This window comes from Myxine glutinosa, chromosome 1 (assembly GCF_964187855.1).
Source record: "Myxine glutinosa chromosome 1, kmMyxGlut1.1, whole genome shotgun sequence".
NCBI classification, from domain to species: Eukaryota; Metazoa; Chordata; class Myxini; order Myxiniformes; family Myxinidae; genus Myxine; species Myxine glutinosa.
The window spans coordinates 143,195,301-143,217,096 of NC_136261.1; the positions used below are offsets into that span (position 1 = coordinate 143,195,301).

At 42.1% G+C, this 21,796-nt stretch overlaps 1 protein-coding gene across 10 annotated transcripts in view; it reads right to left on the reverse strand.

Moving 5' to 3' along the window:
* Positions 1–21,796, reverse strand: part of PRR5 (proline rich 5) — a 54,508-nt gene that overhangs the window by 25,840 nt on the left and 6,872 nt on the right. For 6 of the 10 annotated variants that reach the window (XM_068104777.2, XM_078777786.1, XM_068104780.2 and 3 more), the window contains exons 2-4: positions 13,993–14,103; positions 13,709–13,789; positions 13,545–13,593 (exon numbers count right to left, since the gene is read on the reverse strand). In XM_068104777.2, coding sequence (XP_067960878.2) covers positions 13,545–13,593; positions 13,709–13,789; positions 13,993–14,103 — 241 coding nt within the window. Of the gene's footprint in view, positions 1–13,544; positions 13,594–13,708; positions 13,790–13,992; positions 14,152–14,273; positions 14,344–21,796 lie in introns of those variants that run through there. The other 4 variants (XM_078777800.1, XM_068104781.2, XM_068104778.2 and 1 more) reach the window with 3 other exon arrangements.

Genomic DNA, 21,796 nt, shown 5'->3' on the forward strand with positions numbered 1-21,796 from the left:
GACAGTCTCACCTCACTTATTCATCGTTCTGTACTCAATGGTTTGGTATACTGTACTTGCATTGTCCTGGGTGAAATAAGTTGTTAATTACCCTTGCCTGAGGAGAGAGTATTGCATTTGAGTCCGTTGTCTGTCTGTCTGTCCGCACAGAATAAATATGATTTTCTCTGCAACCGTTGGTCCAATCGACAGGAAATTTTCACCATAGGTGCAACTCCACCGGTAGAATTCTGAATGATCATTATGACGTCATAGCTCACGTGGTTCGGCCGCCATCTTCGAAAAACCGAAAAAAATTGCACCTCTATATCTCCGAAAGTGCTGAATATAAAAAATTGAGAAATGGCTCATTGTAAAGACCTCTCCATGGGGAAAAAAATGTGTTGATGATGTCATAGGTGCCTTTATTATGACGTCATATTTCGACAAGTACAAAACTTCATCCGATCAAGATGAAATTTATTGAGCATCATGTAGGCATAAATTGGTGGAGAAAAAAAAAGATGACGTCATCGGTCACTTGGTTGGGCCGCCATATTTGTTTCAACACAGCCTTAAAAACCACTGAAAATACGTCCTGGTGAGGGTTTGCAATCTCCGATTGCTCTTTCTTGTTACTAATTGATAACCGGTGGGGTTCTCGGCCGCATATGCAGGATTTCAGGGCACACTTCCCACTCAGGTGCACACCAAAAAGTAAAGTGGCTATAACAGTCATCCGTGAAGCTTTGGTTTTTGTGTCTTCATGCCCAGACTGTGGTTATGTGGATGTGGCATGTGGCTAAAAACGTGACACTTTTGACTCAAATGCATTAATCTTAACATAAAGGTCATAAGAAACATGTCTATTTCCAATATGTATTCTTCTTATTGCTTTATTATCAAAATGAGAATCTAGTTTTGATTTTTAAACAAAGGGAGAGAACATACTTTGGAAAAATTTGAACAATAGGAAGGACAAATAACAGTCCTCAACCTTAAGTACTACAATTGATGACTCTGCATAGAGGCATTCCATTTATAAAGAAGTGAAATAAGCAATAAAAAGACCAAATGAGTAATACAAACAAAACAAAGATCAACAACAATTGCGAACAAGTATTCCACTGCCGACACTTTTTGTTGTAATAAGGTTGTGTGATGAAGTGTGTGCATCCTTGATTAGTGTGTGTGTGTGTGTGTGTGTGTGTGTGTGTTTGTGTAATCAACCATGTAAAACACAATGTCAGTTTGCGTTTGTGCAGATGTCTGTCCCCCTTTTGAAAGGCCAATCTTTTAACACAATTGTGTTCACTGCGGTCTATTTTTTGAGGATAAAACAAACTCGAAAAACATTTTCCATAAAAGAGTAATTATATCTCTTATATTGGAATTGTAGACGGTGGCTTGCAAACCAAGCCTCAAGGGTGGTGTACAGAAGCGTTTTTTTAAAAATAACAATAAATACAAGGTGCATGGAGGTGAAATTTGCTGCACGTGATGTGCTACATGCGCAGAGTAAAACGACTCTTCATTTACGTCCGAATGATATCTAATAAATAAAGAAGATATAAGCACACCTGACACTAGGACGAGGCTTCAGACTTTCGCATGCTCACGTGGCAGCACGATCAAATAAACTGCTTCAACCCGTCATTTTTGACGGGCTTTCATACTACGAGTAGTATCATAATATTAAATATAAATTTCCCTTCGTGGGTGTAGGGAAGTGTTTTAGGCACCCATAAAAAATAGGGAAAAAAAATTGATTTCTTCAAAATGTCAACAGGATTAGAACATCAACGGGCAACGGCGGGTACTTCTGCTAGTAGTGGATAAAATAAAACAAAAGGATGATAAATCTAGGATAGAACTAGAACGGCACTCAGTAGAGAGCATACCTCCGCCTGGTTGGCCATACCACTCAATGGTGAAGAATCACTTTAAAAATTCTACGAGCTGGATCCGAATCCGGATCTTCACCGAAATTGAATCGATTCTTCCTTGTCACACACACAACCTGTCCAACAAATTTCGTCCAAATCCATCCTTAATTTTTGAGATATCCTGCTGTGTATCGTGTTTGGCCCTGTCTCCCAATGGTGAAGATTCACTTTAAAAAATTCTAGTGGCCGGATCCGAATCTGGATCTTCACCAAAATCTAATCATTTTGTCCTTGTCACATACGCTACATCTCTGCCAAATTTCGTCCGGATCCGTCTACAACTTTTTGAGATATTTTGTTCACAAACGGACAGAAACGGACAAACAGACAGACAGGGGTAAAAACATAACCCCCATCCACCTTTGGTGGCGGAGGTAATGAATGGCCAAGGCAACAAAGACAGCACATGTCAAGCAATGTTGCACGAGGGAATCTTTTGATGGATAGATTTTAAGATATATTCTGGACCTTTCTGGCTACAACATTCCCATACCCCAGCCTCTAACTCCAATATTTCTCAACCAACCTCGACAATACACATGGTGGTCAATTTGAGTCCAAAATGCGGATATCTGCATTTTGGCGGGAAAACATTCACATCCCTAGGTGCGTGATGAAGTGCAGCAAGTAGTATGAAATATGTTATATTACAAATTTAGAAAGATCAACGTGTATTGTACTATATCCCATTAGTAATTATCCCATGCACGCAAAACGAAAAACGGGGTTAAGTAATTGGTTCATATCCATCCGTCCATCCATCTGACTGTCCGTCTTATCAGTTTACGATCATCAGTTTATGATGGAGGAACAATTTATTTAAATTGAATGTTATATCTTGAACACGAATCGGAACATTAATTGGAAGACAAGTTTGCCGTTTAACAGTACTTTGTCTCTGAATTCATCCCAATCGCACGTGCACAGAGAGGAGCGAGATAATATTCTTACTGTCTGTGTGCCTGGCAGTCAAACAAAATTGAAAATCATTCCAAACAGGAAACTTACTGTTCTTAAGAACATTGTAAAGGACACAAAAAACAGGCACAAATTAACATGTTAGATAATGCGATGTAATAGAGACTGGATAAAACGGTGGTAAAATTAATTAATTTATATGCCTTGAAACCTCTTTGAACCTATATTTAAATTGAATTTTGTACTTGAACACGAGAACACAAATCACCTTCATAATACTTCCAAGAACCTCCAGTTTTGCAGTACGTAAATGTGTTCTATAGGGTGGCGTATGTAATAGGAGTTGTCAAGTGCAGCCCCCAGGAAGTGGGTGTGGCATGTGAGAGTGTGCGGTATTGGGGTGAAGAAGAAGCCGCCGATGTGGCTATGTACGATGCTTATTGACGCTGCGTTCCATCCATGGTGATCACTAAAGCTTCCATCTCATAAACCGTCACTCAAAGTCATCTTATTATAATGTATATTAAAGTATATAATTCTTTATATTTTTACCGATCTGTAAAATCATAATTTCATTAAAATAGAAGTACAGTGGTGAGAAAAAGTTTGTGAACCCTTTAGAATTTTCTGTATTTCTGCATAAATTTGACCGAAAATGTGATCAGATGTTCATCTAAGTCCTTATAATAGATGCCTAAACATCTAAGAGAACCTGCCTAAACAAACAGTACAAGAAAAATCTACTTTTATATTTATTTATTGAGCAAAATGATCCACCATTCAATTTCTTTGTCAGGAAAAGTATGTGAATTTCCCTTCAAATTAGACTGTGATTAATGATTTTCAAAAAAAAAACAATTGCATTTGGGTTCCTCTTTAACCCTTTGAGTACGGGATTTTTTTTTTGATAAAAATACCCCCGGTACGGGATTAATTTGTCATTACGGGAATGCAACCACGTACTGACGATCTATTTATAGGTATAGTCTATGACGTGTAGTAACGTCATCCGTACAGAAAACTATTTCGCGGGTTGCAGCACTGGACGTCATCTGTACTCAAAGGGTTAAGGGTGTTAACCTTCGCTTGGTAAAGGGTCAGGATGAACAACGAGTTCAAGCGGCATTGGGTCATGGTGGCACTCAGATAAGATTAATATTACCTGAGTCTGCTGAATGAATGCTTTTCAACTGTCAAAGTTTATCTTCACAACTCAGTCCCAAGAATGGCTTCATGAGTACAGGTAAATGTCCAAATGTAGTCATGTTACGTACTCGAAGAAATTAACTGAACATGCAAATTGTCATTTCCTAGCTAAGTCATGACTGCAGTGAATAGTGCCCCAGATCCCAATAAAAACTGTGGCTTAAGCATCCGCAAGGAATCTTGGAAGAAAAATGCTATTCGTCATCTTATATATCGTGAAATTGTTAAGTAACATCGAATCACTGGATGAAGGTGCTCAGTTTTGTTACATGAAGGGTTAAGGTATATAAAAATATGTGCACACAGCGATGTTTTGCATTTAGGAAACAGTGGAAAACATTTCAGGGGGAAAAGGAGTGTTTCTTCAGGGAAGAAAATGTAATCAGAAGTGTTTACAGAAGGATGTGTGGAGGCTAAACAGATGTGGTGCAAGAAGGAAGTGATGAAGGCTTTTTAAGGCTTGAAAAGGAAAGAAAGCATTTGCTAACTTTTGTTTAGAAGGATTATTTTCCAGATGAGGCTCTAGTTAAATTAATGTGTTCTTACAGGAACAATACAATTTCATGCAGTCATGATCTCGGCTCTGCTAATTCTGCAAACGCAGACCAAGTTGTTTGGCCACAAAAAAAAAACATTAAAAAACCCCACTGCAGATGTCCATCTAATGGCGATGGCCATCATTTATTGGTGCAGCTCAATTGATGTCTCCATGCATCATTTGTTCAAGGTATGTTGTATATACAAGTTTTTTGTGAACCTGGTGGTGTTCAAGTTCACGTTTATTTCCACAATCATTAATAAAATACAAAATGGGTAATTAAGACAAAATGAATATGAAGTGATGTAGATGTTAAAAGTCGGGCTTGTATTATATAGATCCCCATTTCATACAAATAAGTGAAATACATACATGTATTACATACACTTATTTGAACAACACAGATTTAGAGTGAAAGAATAAGAAGGAATACAGGAAAGAGAAGAGGGAGAAAGATGGGGAACGGGGAAGGGACTCCAGTAAATACTAACATAAATTTCACCATTATCCTTAAATTTATCCTACTTGGAATACTGATGAACAGAATGAGATTATCGATGCGTCAAGTCTATATTTATTCAATATATACTAATTTCAATTTACGTTTCAATGAATAAAGGCTGGGAGGTAATTACAGGTTCAACTGTAATGAATTCCAAAATTTGGGTCTCACAAAAACTAACGTTTTCTTTGCAGAATTTGTTCTAAGTCGTGGAAGGTGAAGCATTCTAGTTTGTCTTGTAGCGTAACCGTGGACTTGATAATTTATGGTGAACAATTGCACAAAGTTATTTGGTAATTCTTGTCTTTCTAGCTCAAACATAATGGTCCGAGAGCTAGGTGGATTTTATTTGACATGGAAACTACAAAAGCTTTGTCATGCTGGTGTGGTACAGGTAGCTTACCTGACCCCAGAAAGCCAATTCTTAAGTGCAGCTAGCGGTGGGTGGGGTAGGGGGCGCCACTCAAAGTACCCCCCAGATTGGTTTTATTTGACATAGAGACTACAAGACCAACTCATATGCCAAGTGGTAGGGTGATCTCCACCGACTACAAATCTGCAACTTAAGAAGAAAATTTCTGGTGGGGAGGTCACTTAAGAACAACATTAATTAGTGCTAATTAGGCCTTTATTTGACATATAAGCTACAAAACTGAAATCACATACAAAATGTAGAGAATGGTCCCCTCATCAATAAACCACAACTTAAGAACAGAATATGTGGTGGTAAGGTTACTTAAGAAGAGGTCAAAGGTCACGGAATAGGGGTTTTCTGCACTTAATTACATGAGAAACTTGTAAACTGTGAAGACAATGTAAAAGCTGTAACATTTATTATAACAATTTCTGCTAAATTAGTACAGGTAAAATTTCTTCTAAATTACTACAAGTAATTTCTTAGAATTGCCTGTACAAACTATACTTCAACAATTTCCGAGAAATTATATTTGAGGAATTCCCTGTCCAGCAATTTCCTGTAAATTATAAACTCCAAGGATTCCTCATCTAACATACTCGAAAATAATTCACCAAATTCCGAGAAATAATATTTGAAGGACCCCACCCACCGCTAGCTGCACTTAAGAATTGGCTTTCTGGGGTCAGGTAAGCTGCTGTACTACACCAGCATGACTAAGCTTTTGTAGTTTCCATGCCAAATAAAATCCACCCAGATCTTGGACTATTAGACCTGTCAGACATGTCAACGATTAACAACATACCTAATCTAATTTACATTATAATGCCCTTAAAGAGAGGTTTTGCGTTTCTGATTTCCACACAATCTGATAATAGGAGCATTATAATCGACACATGCAAAAACCTTCAGAGATCCATGTTTCATTTTCTCCATAAGAAATAACATGCCCCCAACTTTTGTTGATTTTCGAACCCACTAACATATGTCATTTTTTAATTTCAGGTGAGGCCTATGCTTGATTATGGAGCATGCTAGCGGGGTAGCTCCTGACCCTGGCAGGAAGTGTATCCTCCATGTGGGAAAAGCAGATGAGACCACTGGCAACATCGCACCCATCACTGAAGACCATTGGTCATCCATCATCAATGTAGCAGCAAGGAGGAGACAAAAACGAAATTTTGTCACATCCAAGTACTATACGATAATTCAGTCGCTGCCAGATGAATCCGACAGTAGCCATGGCTATCACGTGAACTGTTACAAAAACTTTACTGCCGTGCCACGTGATGATACAACAGAAAAAACCCAGACACATGCATCAAGTGAGAAGACCCTGCGTTCATCATGTGATTTTGCCCCGTCAACGTCTACCTCGGGTATTTTCCCACGCATTTGCCTGTTTTGCAAGAAAGCTAGGAAGAAGAAGGGTGGTAGAGAAGAACATCTTGGTGAATGTGAAACTCTCGAAGCTGAGATAAAAATAAAAACTGCTGCAGCTGATAAAAAGGACAACAGCCTTCTTGGACTGATCTCTGGTGTAGACTTTCGATGTAAAGAGGTTCGGTACCATCACAGTTGCAGAAGTACTTACCTTTCCAATGCACAGTCTCTCCATAGGCCTACTGCTATTGCAGGTAGCATTTCTTTGTTAGGTTTATATGCTTACATCGAGAAATCAGTTATATTTGGCAAAAGGCCTGAACTTCTTACATCCATCTTCACTCGGTACCAAGAGCTTTGTGAAGACGCCGGTGAGACTCCAATTTCTACAGCCAGAAATTTGGCAACAAACTTACAGAATAAATTTGGTGACATAATTAGGGTAGAGTGTAAATATAGGGCTAGAAAGGCAGGGGCCATTGTTTATCCCACAGGTTTAGGTGAGCACCTTATCCATACAGCCTATGATTATGCAGCATCGCCTGAAGCTGTCATTCATAAGGCTGCCTTACTCTTGCGTAAAGCAATCAAACATGCACAAATCACACCTCTACCTGAACCTCCCACTCTGCAAAACCTGTATGAGGGTGAAGTTACTGTCCCAGATATGTTGATAGATTTCTTTCAGGTCTTGTACGGGGGGCCCCAATCAAAACTTGTACACTCCAAAACTCAAACGTCGTGCCTTGTCCTCAAGCCAGGATGCCTTATTCGTTACTCAAAGGGGGAAAGTAAAACCAGCCAAACAGATAATTCTCGGAATGGCAATCAAGTCTATGACTGGTAGCAGGAAGCTGATTGAAATGTTGAACAGATTTGGCCATGTTGTCAATTACCACACCATTGAGACACTGGAGACATCCTTAGAAGATGCCATTCAGAGTACGGAGCAGACCTGTCCGGAGGGAACCCTTCTTGATCAGGTGTTTGGTTTGGCGTTCGACAATTTTGATGAACTGTCTGAGACATTGTCAGGAGCCGACACTCTTCACGATACAATGGGTATCTTGTATCAAAATAAAGATGTGGTAGGGACAAGCAGACCCGTTAATCAAGTTGTGCCAACAACATCACAGCCAGAAAAAGTATCAAGAAAGAGAAAACTGCATGTTCGGGAACAGCCCCTTGAGCCATACCGTAAAAAAACCCCGAATGGGCATATTTGATTATGAAACCACCAATGTTGACAACCGGCCTGCTAATCGGAAGCTAGCTCTAGACAAGGACCTTGCATGGATGATATGTCATGCCTTGCAGATGGCTAACATTCCCATGTGGGTAGGATTCAATGCTTTGATATGCCCAGACACAACTCCAGCACAAAATGTCTTGTATATGAAAAACTTGAACAAGCCGATAACGTCGCTTGATGTTATACAGGATACCCTAATCACCACACAGAATTGTGCGCAAGAGTGCGGTCAGCAGTATGGTGTTGTAACCTATGACCTCAATGCTGCCAAACCTGCCATGCAGATTCAGGTTACCGAGTCGCCCAGGTTCGACAAGGTCTTCATCATGCTTGGTCCATTCCACATAGAAATGGCTTTCTTTAAAGCCCTAGGGAAACTGATCGATGCATCTGGTGGCCCAGAAATGCTGCGAGACACAGATGTCCTAGCTGCTGGATCCCTGAATGGTTTTCTGAGTGGCAAGCACTTCAACAGATGCAAACGGTTGCACCCGATACTGGCCTTGGCATTTGAACTGATACACTTCCAAGCATTCCTTGAGACATTTGAAGGCAATGATGAAGTTGAAGATTTACTTTCAAGGTTACAAACAAAACAGGATGAAGAGACATGGACACAAATAGAATCATCTTCTGCGTTCACAAGATGTGTCACATCATACAAGGAGTATGCTGTCCAAACCCGATCAGGGACACATGGACCAACTGCCCAATTCTGGATGATTTACATCGACTTTATCCACGACTTCCACCTTCTGGAGCGAGCAATTCGAACAAACGACGTGGACCTGTTCACTCATGCACTAACACCAATCATACACTTGTTCTTCGCCACAAACCATGTCAATTACTCATGGTGGCTCACGAAGTTTCAGTTGGACTTGGTAAACATGGACAGTACTCACCCAGGACTTCGTTCTATCTTGGAAAACGGTGTCTTTACGGTTAAAAGGACTGACAAGGCATTCAGTAGATGCCCAGTAGATCTTACACTGGAACAGACAGTAAATGCCGATTCTGCATCCAGACGGACTGGTATATCATCCATGACAAACAACTTCAGTGCACGTCTTCGCTGGATGTTAACCAAGTCCACCAGAGCAGCAATTATATCAAGGGCATTAGCAATGACCGGACTATCTCAAACGGAAGACATCACAGCTGAACTCCGCCCAGCCTGCATCAGAAGGGACACAAGCGATTTGCATAAGGTTGTAAACCAGATAAAAGACTCATGCAATCCATTTAAGTACACTGAAATATCGGATAGGCTGTACAACATCAGCACTGGTAAGGCAACGACAGATTCCATCAAGACATGTTTGCTGGCCATCCGGGAGAAAGGACAAGCCAGATACAACGAATTTGTTGATGCCTGCATTGAAGATCCAAATCGGTTTGAACGGCCAATCAAAAGGGAGAAGCTCAGAACCTTCACGGAAAATGGCACAGTAAATAAGCGTAACAGAGACAAACGTGTTGCATCACTTGTGTGCACTCGTGACCTTATTGTTGGTTTGCCTGGTTGCCTGGTTGTCATTGCTTGTCAGAGAAAACTTGATTTGAAACATATCTTTTCATATCCACTGACACCGGTTCCACTGTCCATGTGCAGCACAGACGGTTGTATGGTCAAGACGGAAAAGAGTGGCCTTCTGGAGCTGTTAGAGAGCAAAGTTCCCTCTGTCACACCAAGCTCAGTTGATGCCTATGTGGTTAATGGTATGTTCCTGCTACATGTTCTTCCACCCCACATTCCAGGAACGTATGGAGCCTTGGCAGCCGGCATTTTAAGACAAGTCACCGCTCTCTCCCGTGGAAGAATGCATCTCATCTTTGACGCATATCCAGTCCTATCAATAAAAGACTGTGAAAGAGCAAGAAGAGGTCTGGATGACACAGACAAGAAAGAATACGCCATATCTGGACCTGAACAGCACCGCCCGAGAAATATCTTGGATTGTCTAAAGTCAAGATCATTCAAAGAGCAGCTACCAAAATTCCTGGCAATGGAATGGGAGGCCCAGCAATATGCAGACATAATTCAAGGACGACTTGTGTATCTCTCGTATCTTGGAGCATGCTACCTTTTCGACGTGAAAGATGGGAAAGTCATGAAGGAAGAAGTAGAGACCTTGAAAACCAATCATGAAGAAGCTGACACCTTGATCTGCACTCATGTTAGTCACATTGACAAGGCAAAATGCGAAGAACATAGCAGTCAGGGCATCAGATACAGATGTCGCCGTCATTCTGCTGTATCACTGCAGGCAGTTCAAAGCACATATTTGGATGGATGTTGGGACATCGGGAAGGAATGACAGGCGATTCATAGACATCACTGCAATTAGCAAAGTCTTGGAACCCCCACTCTGTCAAGCACTAGCTGGCTTCCATGCATTTACGGGATCAGATTACACATCTGCCTTCTTCAAAAAAGGAAAGAAACGTCCCTTCAAAATACTTGAGGGTTATAAGGATGCTCAAGACGCATTTGCAGAGATGGCAACGGACAACTTGGGATTGGATTCAGTGGAAGTAATCATGTCTTTCACTGCAAGAATGTATGGAGCCAAGCCAATTCAAGCACTTTCACTCAATGCACACCGCTATAAAGTGTTTCAGAAGACATATGCACCAAAGGCCACAGCGAAGAATCCTCTTGAGAACCTTCGGGGCATCGATGCAACCATGATACCACCGTGTGAAGCCGAGGTCTCCCAGCAAATCAAGCATGCATCATTTGTTGCCAAAATGTGGGCGGATGCCAACAAAAAGATGATATGTCAACAGCCAACTGCAGAAAATGGCTGGGAGGTTCAAGGGCAAGCCTACGACGTCATATGGTTTGATGGACCACAGATACCTGGATCTCTTGTTCCTGATGAAGGAGAAACTGAAACTGATGCCGAGGATAATGACAACTTTGAACCCTGCTCTTCTGATGAATACATTTTGCAATCCGATGAAGATGACGAATACAGTAACTCTTAATTTCAAATCTCAGATACAATGTATGTTACACTTACAGGAGGACAAGGCACTGCAAACAGTTTCCAATACGTTTTCTAACATTCTAAACACTAGGAATTCGTCGAAGGATGCATTCAGTGTTTGGTTCTTGTGCAGGAGTGTTTTGTGCTCGAGTTTTAGGCCTACTTAATTATCCAGGTGTTATCGATGTACAGTGTACAGTAGTTGCCATTTAACTTTCCAATCAGATTGAGAGGGTTAAATGCCCTGTTCTTAAGTGACCTCCGCACCACAATTTTTTTTCTTAACTTGTTGTTTATTGATGAGGGGGCCATTCTCTGTACATTTTGAATCTGGTTTCAGTTTTGTAGCTTACATGTCAAATAAAACTAGTTCAAAGGTCATTCAGTCAAAATTGGCATTTTTGACCTGTTCTTAAGTGACCTCCCAAGCACAAATTTTATTCTTAAGGTGGTGCTCGTTGATTAGGGGACCGTACTCTACATTTTCCATGTGGTTTCAGTTTTGTAGCTTACATGTCAAATAACAGTGTAAATAGCCATGGGGGGCAAATAGGTACATTTTTAAATGTTTTCACTGATTGAAATCAAAGGAAGTGGTAAGATTGGAAAAATTTCTGCTTCTCATGTATCTCACTTCAGGCTCCACTGATATAGGTTTCATTGACAACGCCATGTGTGTATCATGTGGCATGTTGTAATCAAACAGTAATTAAGAGCTGGAAACCCCTATTCCGTGACCTTTGACCTCTTCTTAAGTGACCTTACCACCACATATTCTGTTCTTAAGTTGTTGTTTATTGATGAGGGGACCATTCTCTACATGTTGTATGTGATTTCAGTTTTGTAGCTTATATGTCAAATAAAGGCCTAATTAGCACTAATTAATGTTGTTCTTAAGTGACCTCCCCACCAGAAATTTTCTTCTTAAGTTGCAGATTTGTAGTCAGTGGAGATCACCCTACCACTTGGCATATGAGTTGGTCTTGTAGTCTCTATGTCAAATAAAACCAATCTGGGGGGTACTTTGAGTGGCGCCCCCGACCCCACCCACCGCTAGCTGCACTTAAGAATTGGCTTTCTGGGGTCAGGTAAGCTACCTGTACCACACCAGCATGACAAAGCTTTTGTAGTTTCCATGTCAAATAAAATCCACCTAGCTCTCGGACCATAAGGATTCCCAACTGATACAAGTACAATTCGTTTATCTTTAAAATTTTGTTTTCAAGAAATAAATCGTTTGTATGAGATTGATAACCTCAGTTGCAAATAAATCTCAACTCTTTTTTTGAATCATTCAAATTTTATCCATCTCCAACTTTAAGGAATTTCCCCAAGCAAGTAAACATGTAGTTTTTCTGGTGTTGCTGCTTGCAATTCATTCATCTCTTCATTTCCCTGTTACAAGTTGGAATCTCTACTTCATAAAAAAAATCCAAACACTCAGGAAGTAATTTTTGACCTTTGACCCAGTACGCTTTCCAAATTTTTTGAACAAGAGTCATTAAAAAGCCTTGTATTGACCTGGTAGTGCACCAGCACAATCATGCAAGGCCTTCATTATTGCAGTGTTAATTTGTTATCGTCCAGACAAATGCCTCCGTTGTAAGAATTGTTAGGCCTGATTCCGGTTTGCATTACACTGTCAAGTCTTATCGTGACAGCTTGGTTTCTCCACAGCATCGAATTTAAATACTTAAGACTGTCCGATTTTCTTCTTCGTTCATATGCAGCACAAGGTTGCGGGGTAGCATCATTGGCTGAGGGTGTGGCTGTGCCGATGATGCAATGCCCTCTGCTGGCCAGGGCAGGAATTTGGAATTTGTTCATGGTGCTGGCGATAGCTCGCCTACTCTTTGCGAAGGATACCATGGGATCTTTAACCTCCATCATCGAATGCTGGCAGACGGGATGTCCGCGGGATGGCACACACATTGATGAATCACCCTGTCTGTGAAACACTGGGTTGGGACAGTTTATAGCTGGGTCGGGATTTGAATCCAGCCTAGACAGCTTAGAGGAGTGTGTGCATACCTCTAGGGCCTAAGCATACTAGGGCCATAGTACTAGGCCTAGGCATACCTCTAGGTACTACGCCTAGGTATACTAGGGCCTAGGCATACTAGGGCCATACTAGGCCTAGGCCTAGGCATATACTAGGCCTCTAGGGCCTTGGCATTTCATCATAACCCAGGGAATGAAGCCTCCCTCAATCATACTGCTAACATAGCAAGGAAAAACAATATCCAGCTGAATGGAATTGCCTGGAAAACAGAGGATAATCCAATTGCATTCATTGAACAAATTCAACAAAAGTACAAAGAAATTGCGGAATCTCATATGCGAGAGATGAAGTCATGAAAAACTGTTTTCAGTCAGAGAAATGAGCCGGAAAAAATGCGTGCACCTCACCTGAATGTAGTCGTTTATTAGAGGCCCCATGTCAGACTTCAGCATATGTCTGTGGTGGGGATGTAGAGAGGGCATATATCATGTTGGGGGTATGTGAACCATAGCCCTCAGAGAGGATGGAAAAAAAAAATTTGGGTTAAGAAAATGTAATCAGAAGCCTGAACCTCATTGTTTCATTCAACATGTGCAGCTCGTTGTCCTTCAGGCCTTTGCGCAAGAACACGCCGACTACAGCGTTTTGCACACTGAGACGCAACAACAACACACAACCATAAATCTTTCAAACAATCAGGTCAGCATAGATTAGATGTGCACACTTTATCCAAATCATGATGGCAACATAAACACAGACTTCATAATCAATGCCAGATTCAAATTTATTAGCAAAGAACCAACCCTCAATCATAAATTGCCAATGCCAACTGACTCCTGAGAATCAATTCCCTACCTATCCCAAGTCGCTCCTGTTTGCTGTTGGTGTCCGTGACCCATGACAGCCTTGTCATCGCCGTCGAGTCGTCCCATTTCGCCGAGGTTGGGTGAACTCGCGTGCTTAGCCCTGCGGAAAGAGGACATTGTGTGGCTTGCCACTGAGCTTCAAACGGGTGCGGTACAAACCAGGGAAGGCCAACACCCTCTCGATGGCATCTAGTACATGCCTCCGCTTAATCGTTAACAGCTCTGACTCCAAGGTCAGCAGTAAAGGTGGGATACAGGCTACATGCTCACCGGGGTGTGGGAGACATGGTGTGTAACCAGTTTGACATTCATCCACGCATGACTAACCCTGAGCTATGGGCCGAGAGCTCAGATTTCAGATGCAAAATGCTGCATGACGCTCAACTTTTACGTTCATTTTCACGACAACGAGTTATCTGCATTCAACGCACCCAACAACTTATCACTCTATGTACAATGACCCAGTTAAGAGTTCTGATTATGCAACCAAACCTCCATGGCTGGGATATTTTCACATCAGCCTGTTACATATTCACATGCAACTGCGATGTTATGAATTAAGCAACAGTAAATGTTTAAACAGCCAACAGGTTGGATCCTGTATTTCCTGGTACGCAAAAAGTGCCTTAAATTTATCTAAACGGAGGAGGCCCAAGTGCGAAATATTATTACACCGGCGTAGATGTTTTGAAAACACTTCTCAAAAACACGAGAATTAATTTCTCCAGCATATTCTGGGTACACAAATAATATGCATTTTGCATTTGGCTTCGGGAATCGTTAATTGGTTTTCTTCTGGGTGGCACAATGAATGCAGCACTTTGAGAAAAGCAAATCTGTTTGCAAAGGGGCAATGTCACCCAGCACTGTCATCAAGAGTAATAGCACGTTTACAACACCGACACCAATTACAAACATGTAATGCACACCAATTCCCACTTGCTGTCAAAAAGTGTGCCCTGGAAAGACCTTAAAAACCACAAAAATTTACGAGAAAAAATATGTTCGCAATGCCAAATAAAAATGTTCACATTCACTTAATGTTCACATTGAGCCTGATGTTGGCTTAGCAGTTAGGGTGCCGGCTTGGGATCCTAGGATCCTGGGTCCGAATCCTGGTCGACCACTGATTAACGCCAGGTGGGTTGACTAAGCCTGTCATCCTTCCGAGGTCGGCAAATTGAGTACGAGTTCACTGGTAATTCCCTGTGTGTCGCAATAGGTGACTAACAGGGTTGGCGGCAGGAAGGGCATCCGGCCATACAACATTGCTTCAAAAAGGGGACCACGGTGCCAGAAAAAGGCCAACCCCCGCTCTGCGGGGAAAAATGGCCTCCAAAGGTGGTTCTTTAATGTTCACATTCCACCTATATTATACAGTGCATTCAGAAAGTATTCAGACCCCTTCACTTTTTTCACATTTTGTTATGTTGCAGCCTTATGCTGAAATCGTTTAAATTCATTTTTTCCCTCATCAATCTACACTCAATACCCCATAATGACAAAGAGAAAACAGGATTTTAGAAAGTTTTGCAAATTTATTAAAAAGAAAAAAACTGAAATATCACATTGACATAAGTATTCAGACCCTTAACTCAGTACTTAGTTGAAGCACCTTTGGCAGCGATTACAGCCTCGAGTCTTCTTGGGTATGACGCGACAAGCTTTGCACACCTGGATTTGGGGATTTTCAGCCATTCTTCTCTGCAGATCCTCTCAAGCTCTGTGAGGTTGGATGGGGAACATCGGTGGACAGCCATTTTCATGTCTCTCCAGAGATGTTCAATTGGGTTCAAGTCAGGGCTCTGGCTGAGCCACTCAAGGACTTTCACAGAGTTGTCCCGAAGCCACTCCTGTGTTGTCTTGGCTGTGTGCTTAGGGTCATTGTCCTGTTGGAAGGTGAACCTTTGGCCCAGTCTGAGGTCCTGAGCGCTCTGTTTCCGGTTTTCATTAAGGATATCTCTGTACTTTGCCCTGTTCATTATTCCCTCAACTCTGACCAGTCCCCCAGTCCCTGCTGCTGAAAAACACCCCCACAGCATGATGCTGCCACCACCATGCTTCACCGTTGGGATGGTATTGGGCAGGTGATGAGCGGTGCCTGGTTTCCTCCAGACATGACACTAAGAATTGAGGCCAAACAGTTCAATCCTGGTTTCATCAGCCTCCAGAATCTTGTTTCTCACAGTCTGAGAGTCCTTTAGGTGCTTTTTTGCAAACTCCAAGCGGGCTCTCATGTGTCTTTCACTGAGGAGAGGTTTCCGTCTGGCCACTCTGCCATAAAGCCCAGATCGGTGGAGTGTTGCAGTGATGGTTGTCCTTCTGGAAGTTTCTCCCATCTCCACACAGGATCTCTGGAGCTCAGGCAGAGTGACCATCGGGTTCTTGGTCACCTCTATTACCAAGGCCCTTCTCCCCCGATTGCTCAGTTTGGCCGGGCGGCCAGCTCTAGAAAGAGTCCTGGTTGTTCCAAACTTCTTCCATTTAAGAATTATGGAGGCCACTGTGCTCTTGGGAACCTTTAATGCAGCAGAATTTTTTTTGTAGGCTTCCCCAGATCTGTGCCTCAACACAATCCTGTCTCTGAGCTCTGCAGGCAGTTCCTTCAACCTCATGGCTTGGTTTTTGCTCTGATATGCATTGTCAGCTGTGAGACCTTATGTAGACAGGTGTGTGCCTTTCCAAATCATGTCCAATCAATTGAATTTATCACAGGTGGACTCTAATCAAGGTGTAGAAACATCTCAAAGATGCGGAGAGATTGGCACTCAGGTATTTGGGACTCCATTTTGACCAATCACCCTGGCCAATCTCGACCGCAAAGGAGCGTTATAATTTCAAGGATCGGGGGACGGCCAGCTTAAAAGACAAGGGGATTAAACCCCCCTTGGTAACGGGAGTGCCGAACCCCGAATCCGCAACAATATCATAGTTGGTTATTTCTGGAAGTGTACACTGGATTGAAGAGGTCACTGCAACAAGGAAGTCACAGAGGAGCATGGCAACAAGGAGGAGAGCATACGGAAATGTTCAATGTGACAGAGGAACGAGTGAGTTTGGCCCACCTCGCTGGAATGACGTTGGCTACCATTCCAGTGATCACATACTGGAGGGACTAAAGCGGTGTGGCACATCGTAGTATCTGCTGGAGGCTTTGTATTCTGCCAGTGCTTGTTAATTTTTTAAAATTCTTTGTATGCAAAGTCAAGGCTCATGTAAAAAGTAGAACACTGAACAGATGAGGATGCAACAGAACAAAAGAAACAGCAGAAAGAGGAAGGGGAAACAACAACAACCGCAAAACCTGGCACTCTTTTACAAACACGTTCCCTTTCCGGTGGGTTGGCGATGTCAATTTGGGCACCTACCCTCAGTGTGTACTTGTTTATTTATTATGTACGGCCGAGCGGAACCATCAAGTACACATTGTCTAAGTTATGGAGCCAATCGTTGGGGCAGAACTTCTTCTCTATCTAAACTTACACACCAAGTCGAGCCAATAGAGAATGAGATGCACCGTGCAGGATGGAAACAAACCATTACCAAATAAAGCACACAGATTTACAAGCACAATAATCAATGATGAAAAAGCACATACAAGTATACAGCAAACAATCAATAAAAAGGCACACTAGATCGGATTATAATCCTCCGTAATTATTTCCCTTCTACAATGTTATCTTAATTACTTACACACAGGATATGGTGCCAGCAGAATCATTCCGAAGAAACGTAGATAGGAGAAGAAGATCGAGAGGCAGAACAAGGCATTGGTTGGCCCCTGGCTTACACTGGCACACGTCGATGGTATTGTGTGCCAATCTCAAAACGTGGAACAAATGAGGAATAAGCAAGGGTGAGGAAAGGAGAAAGGTGTAAATGTAAGTGAGACAATGTGAGCTTGTGTATGCTTCAAGGAAAACGTGAAATGTTTATGTAAGTTGTAAGCCTTGCCTGAAGCGTCAAGAAGCAAGTCACTGACAGCTCTTTATATTGTGATGCACTTCATGAATCAAGGGAGAATAATTAGAAATTAATATAGGGATAACAAAAAAAAGAAGTGTATGTCTTCCGCGCTATGAACCTCACAGATCATTCGCCCTTGCACCTCTGCCTCATAATCTAACCCTCATTGTGTTATTCTCTCAGCAGCATCTAGCGCAGCTCATCCTGGCTCCAGTGCAATCGGTCTTTGTTGATGGCTCGCACAGACAGGCAAGTTGTCTCAGGGTCCCCCGCACATGTCAATAGCAGCGATCAGTTTGGTGTTCCGCCTTTTAAGCTGCTTGAGCAGGGCGTAGACTTGGGGGATTAGAATTCATGGGAGACGGAGTTCCTGGGAGCCAGGGTTGTGGCTTGCCCTTTGACATATGGCAGCGTGTTCTCATTGATGCACTCACCAGTCCACACCTCCTTTTGCTGTCAATCATCCCCGAGCTGGAGTCCTTCTCTGGGCAGCGTCCGCTCTGTCTTTAATGGGTCTTCCCGCCTGGCGCTCTTTCCCGCCCAGCGCGTTTGAAAAGGCAGTTGGGTTACTGCTTCCTTAGCTGTCTGAGGTGTGGTGGCTTATAAGGTGGTTATGTGTGATGCTGTAAGTGAGGGTTAACAAAAAAGAAAGAAAGGAAATTTACGAATAGTGGGTTGTACCCAATATATATGTGAACCACCTTTGTTTAAATGTTAATTTGAAAGAGGGAGAGAACTGAATCTGTACTGTGTGGTGCACGAAATGGCAACCACCATATGTGAGCCATGAATAAAGGATGATTTAAAGGAGAAATATAGTAAGACCAAGAGGGGTATAGAGGAGGAAGAAGAAGAAGACCTACTATAGCCCACACAACGCATTTACCCCATTTCCCTGAGACTTCGGGTGGAGGCCTATCTGGGAACATATACTAATGGTATAACTGACTGGAATTCCTACGTGTCATAGATGTGCATTTTCCCGGGGGCCGGTTCCATAAATTGTCACAATATTAATGTATTTTTGTATTTTACACCGTGTTATACTTATGGTGTCTTGGACTAGTTTGTCTTCTGTATAACTTTTTGAATGTCCACATGCAGTATATTACCTGTGGGGCCTGTGGAACTTTATAAGAATTAAAAAGGAGATCATGGACAATAGGTCCGACAGAATAAACCACAGGAGGCGAATTTACCATTGAGCTGTCATTCAAGTGGCTGGAGAAAGGGTTCAATTCTCGAAAGGGAGAAAGTGTTGTCTAGTTTGGGTTCAATTCTCAACCCGACTATAAACTGTCGGATGGGTATTTCATCGGCAAGGTTTTGGATCACAAAGTGCAGTTGGCCCATCTGCAATCATTAGCTGGTGATCCTTAAGGATGTTATAAAAGACACAAACAATAGGCATGAATAACTATTTGTAACTTATGAGATAAGGTGGTGTAAAAGACGCTGCACCGACAGCGGTAAACTTCCGGAATTTATTTTCTACGACTTCTAAAATCTTTATTTTATTTAAATATCCCACATGGTGTCTTTCAGGAAGAGTAGGTGAGCTACCACAACAATCCTGAACAAAATACAAATTCCTGCCCTGACTGACCGCTGGGAAGGCAAAAGCAAACCACCCAATGCAATCCTTGCCATGGGGCTACTTCGCACAATTGACCTGCCTTCAGCCAGAGAGGTGGAGACACAGATGGAGAAACAAACGAATGAACACGACACATGATTTGAACCAATGATCCCAGCATCATGAGCTATGTGGTCAGATGTGACCACCAAACAGTGCAGCTCCTAATAGTTTTGGATTATTAGCAGGATTTGCCTTTTACACCATTTGCATATGTTTTTTGTCATTCTTTTTCTAGCAGTGCCTTAATAGCAAGATAACAACTCAATTGTTTTGGTGAACTTCAATCCCCATGGTTCACACATTAATATGGGGTGCACTCCACCCATGTGATTGTCATGACAAGTTATTACATTCTGGGATTACGTTTGTCCCCACAGTCTGAAAACTTGTTGTACGTAATCAACAAAGTTTACGATTCCAAAGGGCATCGGCAGTGTACAGAACTCCATGTTGCAACACTCTACCTATGAAGGTTGTTGTTGTTTCGTATGCCGTTTGTAGCTGCTTGTTGTATCATTTTCTGGAAGCGCCGTTGTGCCGCTGATGCAGAGCCCCTGTTACCAGTAAGCTGATGCTCATTTTGCCGACCTCGGAAGGATGACAGGCTGAGTCAACCCACCTGGTGTTATTTAACGACACAACAGGGGCTCAAACTCAAGACCCTAAGATCTTATGCCAGCCACCTTAACCGTTATGCCAACACCAGGCTTGCCTATGAAAGTTATTCAGTACCAAGGTAAAAGTGATTAAAGTGCAGTTATTTACACTTTCCTTGGAAGGTCAAACCACAAAATTACCCCGCTTGAGAATGTTGTTACCAAAATATATTTTATTCTTGCAAATCTGTGTGACCCAATGGTGGACTGGCATTTGGTGCATGGCACATGCTCCCACAAAAGCACCATGTATGGGCCCCTATCAAAATGACAAAACAATTATGTTGATTTTTACATTATTCTTATCCGTGTTTAGCTGTCATTGATTGTCAGGTCATTGGTCGACTGAGTCAGGAAATATCTTTCCGGGTACACTCCACAATGAGGTCTGGTATCTGAATCCAAAAAAACACACGTGTTGCACAGGGTGACCACAAAAAGTGGGCCCCAAGAAAAGTTTAATAATCTTGACAGAAAAGTTTTCAGATTTTCATTTTTAAGGAGGTCTGAACTGAGCTAATGGAGAGTGTATCTGCCAAGTTTCGAGAATCTGTGGCATTCACGCGTCATGCTGTGGACACCTGAAGAACAGAAAACTATCTGTGGACAATTCGTTCTTACAGACAAAGCACCTGTTCTGCGCACACTTTGCAACAAGGAAGCACCCAGCAGGTCTCAAATTCTAAGGTTTGTGAAAACATTTAGACAGCATGGTACAGTCTTGAATAAGAATTCACCAAACAGAGGAGGCCACTCTTGCCGACCAAAATCAGGAAGGTCAGCCGAGAACGTTACTGCAGTTGCCGACTCAGTTGCCGGAAATCCCAAGAAATCTCTTCGGGACTGCTGTCTATAGCTCAACATCAGCAAATAAAGCTTGAGGAGAATTCTGATGAAGGACCTAGCATTGAGACCATACCACATATCCGTCAAACAGAAGTTTACAGAAAACGTTATATGTTGAGTGAAATGGTGCCCATTTGCAAACATAGTAATTTCATTGTAAAATTGTCAAATTTATTTCTGGAGAACTGAAAGTTTCAGTGATATCTTTACTATGAGATAATAATATGATCTGCAAATATTATTCAGTTTGAGTGGATAATATTAAAGTTATTAAACTTTTCCTGGGGCCCATTATTTTGGGTCACCCTGTAGATGTGACTGCGCTTTCAATGTCATGTCTTGTTGAATCGATAGAGTTGACAGAAGAACTCACCTACTTTTGTGCATGTGCACCACCGCTTGATTAACTCACTTATATCTGCATGAGAACCTGATCAGCACCAGTGACAGTGACAGTGATGACAACGATGAAGAAGAGCAGCAGCTTGTCAATCCACCATTCTGCAACTGTTGCTTGGATACAGGTATCAATGCAACAGCTACAACACTCTTTGCAGATGACTCAGAAGCATGCTCAACCACTGTCGTTTGACGCGAGAGGAACATTCTCAAAAATGTGGCTTGTCAAGAGTCGACCGAGATCTCTGCTCCGTCAAGACCATCTAGAAGACTTCGTAACTTAAGCT